Source organism: Aristolochia californica, unplaced genomic scaffold (assembly GCF_029961685.1).
Source record: "Aristolochia californica isolate CCGP_79_NKW_82.1479 unplaced genomic scaffold, dmAriCali1.0.hap1 SCAF_5, whole genome shotgun sequence".
NCBI lineage: Eukaryota > Viridiplantae > Streptophyta > Magnoliopsida > Piperales > Aristolochiaceae > Aristolochia > Aristolochia californica.
In genome coordinates this window covers 1,101,283-1,112,767 of record NW_027182214.1, presented here as the reverse complement: position 1 = coordinate 1,112,767, position 11,485 = coordinate 1,101,283, and the positions used below count along the sequence as shown (strand labels likewise).

At 40.1% G+C, this 11,485-nt stretch overlaps 1 protein-coding gene across 1 annotated transcript in view; it reads left to right on the top strand.

The window, feature by feature from the left end:
- Positions 1-1,103: 1,103 nt before the first annotated feature.
- LOC137965550 (probable LRR receptor-like serine/threonine-protein kinase At1g06840) overlaps positions 1,104-11,485 on the top strand; it is a 28,498-nt gene continuing 18,116 nt past the window's right edge. The window contains exons 1-7 of the mRNA XM_068811816.1: positions 1,104-1,255; positions 1,494-1,644; positions 3,360-3,431; positions 3,580-3,651; positions 5,612-5,755; positions 5,848-5,919; positions 6,081-6,152. Of these exons, the coding sequence (XP_068667917.1) occupies positions 1,156-1,255; positions 1,494-1,644; positions 3,360-3,431; positions 3,580-3,651; positions 5,612-5,755; positions 5,848-5,919; positions 6,081-6,152 (683 nt within the window). The 5' untranslated portion in view covers positions 1,104-1,155. The remainder of the gene's footprint in view (positions 1,256-1,493; positions 1,645-3,359; positions 3,432-3,579; positions 3,652-5,611; positions 5,756-5,847; positions 5,920-6,080; positions 6,153-11,485) is intronic.

The following is an 11,485-nucleotide window of genomic DNA, read 5'->3' as shown; positions in this document are numbered from 1 at the left end:
AGACTCCAATAACTAGCAAGTCCATCCATTATTGTAACAGGGCCCCAACCGGGGATGATAAAATTTGGTACTTTGCTTCTTTTTGTCTACCTGCGCCTGGCTAACTGCTTTAAATGCTGTGAGGGAGAGCAGAAGGCAATCAGACGTGAGGACTGTAATAGGAGAGGGATGAAAAGACAGTTTGGTAGAAGGTAAATGCTAAGAAAAGCATAGCCCCAATCAATGAGAGGACCGTCCAAGCGTTATTGAAGTAGGTTTTGTCGAGGTTGTAACTCCACTCCCGGAATCGTCTCTTTCATTTCTTTGTGTCGTCTTTGTAGAACTCATTTAGTTGCTGAACAATGGGCGAGATATCACTTTCTTCATCTATGACGATTGGAATCAAATCTCGCATATACTTGAGTGAGTTAAGGATCCTCTCAGCTTCTCAGCCAATGAATCTATTCCAAGTAATCGAACATCTTCTACTGATTGCAGAAGACCACTCATTAAAGAGTAAAACGAGTGGATTTCTAGACTCCCTAGACTGTGAAGATTTTCGTAAACACAATCTCATCGATACGAAGTGCATTAACTGGGAGCCGAAGGACTCTATTCTCTAGTTTAATTCCAGCTGAAATAGTATTGGTTTCGGTTAAAAATCTCAACTCATCATTTACAGTCTTTCACTCTCTCCTTTATTTGGAGGTTAAAATATCAAACTCAGAAGTCCGCGACTGCAGAAAAAGTCAAAGTCGCCCCAAAATGCTTCCGGAGGCTGTCGTCAGTCGTTTTCTCAACTGGGTTGCCTTCAATCAAATATCCTTTGTGCTATTTCGGCTTCCTCAGGATAATGTCTCGTGGGTTTTGCTAATTTCCCACTTCTGGGACAAGGTACACATTCAATCACTGTTATTGCCGTTTGAGTATTGTCGTCACAAACATTTACACGTATAATTAGGAAAAGAGAGTTTGAAAATCGCCTCAGTTCATGAGGTCTGGAGACAATGCATTGGTAATGATCTTTTCGGGAAAATGGAAGTGATGAGCTCTTGAAGTTATTTCTTGTGCAGGTGTTCTGTTGTTTGTGTGCACCATCTTGTTCAAGTAAAATTTTGAGTATTTTGATTCATCTGGGCTGCGGTTTAGTACCGGTTGAGGCTTTAGAAGTTGAGGATGTGTGGCTTGAGGTTATGTGCTTTAGTGGTCTTTCTTGCTGGTTGGATTGGTTGTACTCTGCTGCTTGTGGGAGCTCAGATTACTGATCCTTCTGAAGGTGAATTACCTAGAGCTCATTGTCCCTTCACACAGGATGTGATGAATTTTTTTATGTGGTTCTCTATTGTTCGTTTACCCCGTTCACCAATGGTTGTAAAAGCTCGTCACACTATGATGGATTATGTTTTTGCCTTGAGTGCAGTTTGCTAGCCATTCCTCATCACTAGGTCTGCCTCAGCCACTTATATTGCTAATATTTGTTCTAAAGTTCAATTAACCAGTTGTATATTTTGCAGTTGATGCCCTGAGGGCTATCAAGGGGAAGTTGAATGACTCTCAGATGTTTCTTCGTGATTGGAATAAGGGTGATCCATGTACTCGGAATTGGACTGGTGTTATTTGCTTCAATGGATCACTCAATGATGGCTATTTGCATGTTAGGGAACTGTAAGCTTTGATTCTCCTATTTACATTTCCTATTTCTTTGGTCCTGATAATTTTATTTGGTCTGGGAATAATGGTGTCAAGGTTTTTGAATGTTATACCCTATACCTTAGTACACCTCACACTAGAAAACCCATGTGGCCATTGAGGCAGAAGCCCTATCGACAGGAATAATGGTTTCAAATCAGCAGCAGATTCTTTTTTTAGTGCCTCAGGCCATTAGTTCCCCTTTTCCAAGTTTTTATACTTTTATTATTTTTTAGAAAAAAAGTAATGTTACTGATACCTGAAGCCAATGTAAGGAGATCAATTTAACCTGCATATGCCCGCCCAATTTTTTGATGCATAGCCAGGAACAAGACCAATGGAAGTCAAGAATCTTCTTGGTACCTGTTATACCTGAAGGAGATCCCTTTGCATGATTAATCTATTTCCACACCACAACCTAGTGAATTCTGGTTTATTCCTTCTTGAGATTTTGGCATACATGCCTGTTTGTGTTTGTCAAAGGATTCCTGATCCTATCATGAGTTCTTTTGCTGATGTCTTTTCTTTCAATGGCTTCAATATGGCGTTGAACATTGACTAGGCAGGGGAGGAAGGTGAGTTAGCAACTTGGAAGGGGTATGGCTGCAGCTTGACCACCTAGAACTCATTGTGGCACAACTTAGCTAAGAAATGCTACAGAGAGAGGATTTGAACCAGTTTAGGCATTGTCCTAAGATTAGCTTTGATAGAAAGAAGATCTGGGATGGTAGCTATTTTATCTATGGTCCTTTATAGAAGAAGAATGGTGTCATGCTCAAAATGCAACAGAGGGGTCTTCTAGTCTCAAAGTTGGCCTGTTCATTCCAAAATGAGTAGTTGAAATTTGGTATCGTCCCAACTAATCAGAATAGGATCTTTCCTAGCTCAAATCAATTTGACACTATTCCCCCCTAAAACTCTTGCTCTTATATAGCTTGCCTGAGACATGAAGCTCATGTACCACCATGGATTGGTGGATTTTTACCCTCCAACAGTCCCCTTCACCTCTAGGTCTGCACTGAAAACCTGGCCCAAGATGTGGAGAACTGATACACAACCCACATAACCCACACAGACAACACTTAACACAAATAGATTGACCCTGATCGGCTTTGATATCATGCAAAGTTGTATTTATTCCTCCCAAAATGACTGGGCAAAATTACTTCTCTTCCCAACTAATAAGTATAAGATCTTTCAAAGTTGGAAATTTATGTCAGACTATTTTCCCACAACTTTCAATTTCAAACAACTAGCTTGAGACATGGAGCACATTTATAGCCATAGAATGGTGGGGCTTTTTACTCACCAACATTCAGAAAGAGTTTAAGTAGGGTAGCTTAAGACCGGCCTCTTTGCTGATGAAGATGGTTACGCGATCCCCCTCCTTCTCCCCCTTCCTGATCGTGCTTAAGTTTTGAGCAATTTCTGGATAACAATAGTTTAGCAGTTTTTCTACCCTGTTGGCACCCACTAGTATGGCAAAGGAGTTTGATTGCTCGCATGGCTGTTGAAAGTGGTAGTACAATAAAACATTTGGTGATACAGATAAATCCTATGAAAAAAAAAATTCAACTACTTTTTGTTGTGGTGCTCATCTTTCTAGTTATTGATAATTTTCCTTCTATGAGTAGAAAAAAACTATGAAATGACTTACATAGTACATGCATACTCTTTTGCTTTTTCTGTAGGCTGCTGTTAAATAAGAATCTCTCTGGAACTTTAGCACCTGAGCTTGGTCAACTTTCATATATGAAAATATTGTAAGTCATAACTCAGTTATATGCTAACATGAAAAATATCTTGGATCACTTCAGTTTAGTTTGTGCCAATTTTGGTTCATTTGATTAGATAATTATTCATGATTGAAATCATTTCTGTTGTCTGATACCTTCAACTGTGCTTTGGAAGGGATTTTATGTGGAATAAAATAAGTGGCAATGTGCCTAAGGAGATTGGAAGTATTAAATCGCTGGAGCTCCTGTAAGTTTCATAATTACATGCATTGTAAATTATAGTCTTCACTAGCACTTAGATTTAACATGCTTCTATACAGGCAAGATTATGCCAAAAAAAAAAAAAAAAATCTGGAAAAGTTTGTGGACTTTGTGTAACATTAATATTTTGGCTGTCTTTTTTAAACTTAAATTTTGTTAGATGATTAAAGTATTTTGTGGGGTACCATTCAAAATAACAAAATATGCTTCTAGTTTCTTTGTGCTGGAAGATATTTTGTTAATTACCAGCAAGCAAACATTGCTTAATTGGAGTTTTTGGTGGTTCTTAGTGTCCATATTATGGAGAGGAGACTTCTTTAGTTGATTCATGAGTAGTTTTGGTCTCCTGCTAAACTTCTGAGCACCAATCTAATGATGAACATTTTAAGAATTACTAAAAATGTCAAAAAATTTATCGCAAATCTTTACATTCATGTGCACATCCAAATAGTTCATCTATAACTTACAGATGCTTTTGTAGTTATTGTCACTGAAAAGGTTCCTGAACAGTTCTTGGAGGATATGAGGAGTCATTAGCAATCAATCTGATTAATCTCATCAAGTAGTTTGTAGGACTGCACCGTAGTTGAATACGAAGACCACCATATCAGCACTCGCATTTGGACCTGCTGAACCTTCCTACCCACAAAGTTGAGGGAAAGTTAGAAAAGGACAATCCCTGATCTTTTTGTAATTTATATTTGTGAGGTTGGGTCCAAGGCCCATCCCAAAATGACTAGCCAACTTAGGAAGCTTCTTTCCCAACTAATAAACTCATCATCTTTGTACTTACTAATCCATGTGGGACTATTCCTTAACACTCCCCCTCACATGTAGGTCCACTTTTGCGGCTCTACAAGGGGATAATTTAGGTGTAGGCCCTCTTTTGTGACTCTACAAGTGGATAATTTAGGTGTAGACCTTCTTTTGTGGCCCTAAAAGAGGATAATTTAGGTGTAGACCCTCTTTTGTGGCTCTACAAGTGGATAATTTAGGTGTAGGCCCACATATGAGTACCTGCTCTGATACCATGTGAAGTTGGGTCCAAGGACCATTCCAAAATGACTAGCCAACTTAGGAAACCTCTTTCCCAACTAATAAAATCAAGATCTTTGTACTCACTAATCCATGTGGGACTATTCCTTAACAATATTGTTGCGAGAAATGAGAACGAAAAGTCATATGGTATCAATTACTTTCCTATCATCTTGTCCCTCTAGAAGAAGTTAATGTCACATTGTAGCTAGAGACACATACCTTATTTAGGAAGTAAAGTGAAATAGCTTGCTCAAACAAAAATCAGTAGTGTCGTTTTTTTTCCTTCTTAACATTGACATGTTGTTTTGAATGGTCAAATGATTAAGGAAAAAGGTTACCTGACAGTAGTATGCTGATAATTTTAAGTATTGTATTTTGTCAGTAAAAATATTGTATTGTGTCATTTTAGCTTAAATAGGAGGCACCTTCTAATCATGGTCCAAACATTTGGAATTAGGTTAATGAAAAGCTTCTGTCTTTCCAACCATTGTTTCTCAACTAAACTATAAAGGACATAGTCGGTGTCTTGGTTGCTTTGTCTTAAATCGATCCTCTACTACATATCCAAAAGTTAATGGCAGCAGAAATACAAGCCACTATTTACTAATTTTAGAGGAATAGTTGAGGTCTTATTGTTTGCCTATCTTAAAGTAAGCCTTTGTTAACTTTATTCCAAAAATAAAATAAAATTAAATCTTGTGGTGTCATGGCCTCTTTGAGTGAAGAATGGTGAACCAGATTATATTGGCTTCTGTGATTGGGAAACTATGGTGTCTAGAGAAAGATGTTTTGATCTGCTATTGAATATTTTGATATCATTATCTGTTGTTAGCTGGATTCTTAAACTTTGATCAGCTTATAGCATTTCTATTAGAAGAAAACTGATTGTGTGTGACCCATGTATGCAGGCTCCTGAGTGGAAATCAGTTAACAGGTCCATTGCCCGATGAACTTGGTTATCTTCCTAATTTAAATAGAATACAAATAGATCAGAACCACATCTCAGGTTCATTACCAAAATCATTTGCAAACTTGAAGAGCATAAGCCATATGTGAGTGGGTTCTGACAAATTACATTCTTCAATTTGATTCTACATCTTAATATAATTTCTTTTCTTTTTTTTTTTTTTTTGGTCGTGTGCAGCCACTTGAACAACAATTCAATTAGTGGGCAGATACCACCAGAACTATCCAGATTGCCACATGTTATTCACATGTATGATAGTTGGTAGCCTATGTTATATCTGTTAATACACTAGTGAATACATTTTTCTGTTTGTTCACACTTTGGTTTTTCTTGGATTTTTGCTTTTTATTTATGGTGTTTCAGATTGATATCTTCATGTTTCCGTTGCTGACAAAAAATAATTTCTGCAGCTTGCTGGACAACAACAACCTATCTGGCCATCTTCCCCCAGAGTTTTCTCTATTGCCCAATTTGCTTATTCTGTATGTTTTCTAATGCCATGCAATTCTTTCTGAGTTCCTCCATAACAGTTTTTTTTTTGTTGGGAAAGGTGCCATTTTATTAAAAGCCCGTAGGCCAAGGAAATTACAAGGCGGAAGAGAGGGGGTCCTTAACAATGAGGGATTGAAGGGTGACCCCCTCTTGAATATGAGAGTCAGCCATAGGCCGATCTCAATGCATGAATCCGATCGATTACATCAGAGGCAACATCTAAGGCTTCAAAATAAAGGGGTTTAAGCCTCCAAGGGGGTGGGTGCCGCTGGTGCACCAATTGATGACAGCAAGTGAGTCACCCTCAGCCACTAGGTGGCCCTAGAACCTATCTTTAAGTCTTGCACAAGAGCTGAAAGTTCAGCAACCAAGAAGACAGTCTGCCCAAGGGTTGCTACAAAGAGGGCATTGTCTGAATTTGATTTGAAGACTCCTCTGACTCCATCTGGACCTGGATTCCCTAAGCAGCTGCTGTCAAAGTTGAGCTTTGTAAAAATTAAAGTTTTTGGTGGTTGAAGGAGAGAGAAGTAAGAAAAAGAGAGAAGGAGAAGAGAGAGATTGAGAAAAGAACCAAAAGAAGGCTCATTGAGGGTCGTGCACGATACCCAACTCTATTTAAAGATAGGGTTTTATCAAAATTACAATAATACCCTTATACATACAATAATGTTTATTCGCCTTATATCTCCCTAACTATGTATCCTATGTACATGAAAATTTAACCACTAACATAATTCAATGCATAGAACAAGATTACATATAGAAATAAAACTCTGGAAGTAGTGTAATGACCAAAATACCCCTGGACATTTTTTCTAACAATCTTAATGGAGCCTGGCAGGAGAGGGAGCTATTCCTGAATTCTGGTGGGCTTTGGGCATGCAAAGAAAGCAATTCGAGACCAGTTTTCCTTTACATATCCAGCTTCAAATTGGTGGAATTTCCTCAAGGTGGAGAGCCAAGAGGTGATGTTTCTCTGGGAGGCCAGAAAACCGTCCTTTGGGAGGAATGCTTTCACCTCTGAGGTAACAAGTAAGGCTGTGTTGGGGGTGGGTGGGGAGGTGGGGGGTTGGGGTACCTCTCTTGGTAAGATTGTTCAGCGTAAGTGCAATTGGCTAGAGCGGAACAACCGGAGATTCAACTCCAAAGCTAGTACCCCGGACAACACGACTTCTCACCGTTGGCCTCATCTCGAGCTGGCTTCATACAAGGAAGGATTTTGCCACTCTATCGGGGATTTCCCTTCGGGAAAATTGGAATTTGATCGCTCATATGTCTGGCCCAAGCAGAACTCCGAGTATGGCCATTTGGGATCCTCCCCCTTGTGTCTGCATTAAGCTGAATTTTGATGGTAGTGTTATTGGATGTCCTGGGCAAGCTGGTAGGGGTGGCATCGAGTCGAGCCAAGCCAGAACTTGCCTATGTTCAAGCCAAGCTTGATTTAAATATTTCGAACTCGAGCTCGAGCCGAGCCTAGCCTCGAGCCTAAAATTGTTATCGAGCTCGAGCCCAATAATTTTAACCGAGTTCGAGCCAAGCTCGAGCTTCAACATTCATTTAAAACTTTTCAAAAATTACATGTCTCGAGTTCGAGCTCCAACATACATTTAAAACTTTTCAAAAAATACATGTCAAATAAATTGTATATAAAATTATGCATACATTTTACATAAAATTGGGCATGACCTCTACATAAAATTGGGCATGACCTCTACTTAAAATTGGGCATAAGGGTGGCATCAAATCCAACTGAGTCTGAACCTTCCTATGTTCAAGCCAAGCTTGATTTAAATATTTCAAACTCGAGCTCGAGCTGACTTAGCCTCGAGCCTCAAATTGTAATCGAGCTCGAGCCTAATAATTTTAACCGAGCTCGAGGTTAACCTACATTTAATACTCTACATAAAATATATGTCAAACAAATTATCTATAACATTATGCATACATTTTAAAAAAAGAATGATAGGGGAGGTTCGGGATTGAATCTCGATAATGGATTAGAACCCACCAATATTAATCTTTTTTACCCCAAATGTTGTCTAGCTTATTTTGTAATTTTTGAATCTGGCCATAAATTTATTATGTCTTCCTTAGTGCCCCTAGTTGAAAATTTATATTCTAGGAAAATTTAGAAATATTTTTTCTAGGATACATTTTTCCAAAAAAACTTTAAATAAAATCCTATTACTATTAGAGACTTACTAGAAAATTACAAGAAATATTTTAAAATTTTCTTAGAAAGTTAAATGGACCTCTTATTGCCTCTTCTAGGGAAATAAATAAAAATTAATAATCAATTTAATATATTACTATACTTATCGATAAATTTTTAATCAAATAAAATGTCAAACACAAAATTGCTATGAAAATTGCCTCAAGCTAAAAGTATTATAGCATCAACCGTCAAATACTTATTCAAAAATTTTCTATATGGTTTTCTAGCCCATCTTGGCAGGAAAATCTTACTTAGAAAATAATATGATTTTCTAGTGGTGCCGGCGGGGACGGCTGCGATGGAGGCGGCGGCGACGGAAACGGAGGCAAATAAATTGGAGGAAGAGGAAGAAATCGGAGGGAAGGGGATCTAGCAGCCGACGAGCAGCGACAAAGGCGGAAAATCCTCCTCCCCCCCCCCCCCCCCCCCCCCCCCTCTCCCGACTCTCGAGCCCGTTAAAGAGCCGAGCTCCAGCTGCTCGCGAACCAGCTCGGTTCGATGCCACCCCTACTGGCTGGAGTAGGTGGTGTGTTCAGAGGTCACAATAGAGACCTTATTCTTTCTTATACTGGTTCGATGGGCATTGCTGATTCTAATAATGGCTGAAGTTAGTGCTCTGCTGTTCGGCCTCCAAATCTTCAAGGATCGTCTCCATGGCAAGTTAATCATTGAAGGCGACTCGCAGACGGTTATAAGTTGGTGTTCCAAAGACAATTTCCCCCTTTGGTGGCCCATCACTAATAGTATTGCTGACATTGTATCTTCTACTCATTGTAATTGAAATTCCATTGCTAGATCAACCAACTCTTTGGCTGATAAATTAGCAAAATTCGGAACTTCCCAATAATCTCTCATTGTTTGGGAAGACTTCCCTCCTTTGTAAATTGCTCTTTTGAGCTTTAGTCTTAATAAAATTCAGCATCATTTCAAAAAAAAAAAAAAGATTGTTCAACGTAAGGATTTTGACTTCAACAACACTCCACAAAGAGAATTTCACCTTGTTCGGGGAAGAGAGGGCCCAAGCTTGAGCTGCAATAGACACAACACTCGGGCAATCATTTAGGAGAAGTTTGAAGCAGCTAGATATAGAGAGTTCACCATCAGATTCTGGTTTCCTAATGGGAATGTCTTCGCTGTTCCTCTACAAGTTAGAGGTTGGTAAGTTGGGAGAGGAGGGACAAGGTAGAGATTGCTTCCTAATTGGTTAAGGCTCGATGGAAATCAAGATTCCAACCAGCCTGTTTCTGCTTCCATTAGTGGTGATTTCAGAGATAACACATTTAGGATGTCTCACAAGGAGAAAGAGGCTAGGGAAATGATCCTTTAAACGCTTTTGCCCCATCCAAGTGTTGTGCCAAAACCGTAGAATGCTGCCATTCCCCACTTGGAACCAGATAGCAGGGTTGATTTTATGAAAAAGCTTCACTATGTTGTGCCAAAGGAGGGAGACGTTTGAGAAGTTTCCATCTCCAAACCACCAATGCTGGTATCAGAGCCAATTTTATTGAGGACTTGGCCCGACGTATTGGAAAAAGATGGAGCCATCATTATTTGAAAAAAATCTATCAAGTTTGGAGAGGATTGGGGGGTTTTGGCCATTTGACCAGGTGATTTTTTTTCTAGAGAGTGGGATTTCAGAGAGTTCAAGGCTACCAATGAGATCCGAGAAGGCTCTCATTGTCGAAGAGGTTCTAATGGTGGGAGGGCTTTTTTCAGAGCATCGAAGAGTGGCATTGAAATCCCCAGCAAGGAACCAAGGTAGGTCCCAGAGTTGGTCGAGGAGGAGGATTTCTTCCCAGAAATAGGCACGGTCACAGTGGTGAGTTGGGCCATAAATGCCAACTAGGGCCCAAAAGGTTCCCAAGGACCGGTCACGAAAGCGAATGCTGATGGAGAATTGGGCTAGCTGAGTGAGAATGGCTTCGACTGAATTTGGATTCCAGATGACAAGAATGCCACTAGAGTGCCCAATCGCGTCAACCTTTGCCCATTCAGGGTCCGAGTCGTACCAAAGTTCATGAGCGACAGAAATATCAAAAGTTTGTAACTTAGTTTCGACCAATATTACAATGTTTGGCTTACATTCAAAAAGGGCCGCCTTGATAACCGCACGCTTAGAGCGCGAGCCGATTCCTCTAACGTTCCATGAGAGAACAATCGTTGAGGGGGGTGGGGTGAGATCCTCCTCTGGGCAGTGGAGAGAGTTGTAGTAATATTTGCAGAATTCCCACGCTAACTTTGTCATTTCTTCGAATTCCTACGGAGGATACTTGTGCTCTTGAGCTTTGAGGAACTGGATGAAATCATCAGCAGCCTCACTTTGGGAGATAAAAGAGAAGTTTGCCAGATAATTAGGTCTTGGAGGGGAGGGAATGGGCGGAGGACTTTTGGGAGTGCATGGTTTTGGCGGGCTAGGCTCTTTGCCCTTGCTCTTCTTCTTTCTTCTGGAATAGGTGGAAGCAAAGGGAATAGCGGGAGGCCTTTTTTTGGAGTTCTTTTGGAATATGTGAAAGCTAAAGGGTGATGGGTGGTTTGTTGGAAGAACTTGAGGCCTCCATTGGATTATTTGACTTGGGCTTAACAGTTGCCAAAGGGGTTGGACAAAAAATGTGGGGGAAGTGGGTATTTAAACAAGTTGGCAGCCATTTATTTGGTGGGGGGTGAAGTGATTGTGCCATTCAATAAGATTTGGACATTCCTTGTAGTTTGAGTCACGTCGATCTCCTTCATCAGAGAAGGATCCTGAATTTGACATGTTGTTAGTTGGGCAATCATTAATCTGGGGGGATGACAGAAGGGTGGGGGGTTTCTAAGTGGCGGCACTAAAAAGACTATTTGGGGAGCTAGGGTTTTGGTGGCTCGGTGTGGCAGAGGTGGTGAAGAAACGAAGTTTCAAATTTGTGTGAAATGACATGTAGAAGATGCCAGAGTCAGGGGTGGGCCAATTGGGACAATCTCCCGTCCTTCGACATGAAAAGAGATAGAATGATCAGGAAGATTTAGATCACAAAAAATGGGCGGGTATTTCAAAGCTTTTTTCTGACTGGATGGCCGTGGAGTAGGAGAGGTTGCAGGTTTGGAGATGATGTGGATGGGGGCAATTTGGCT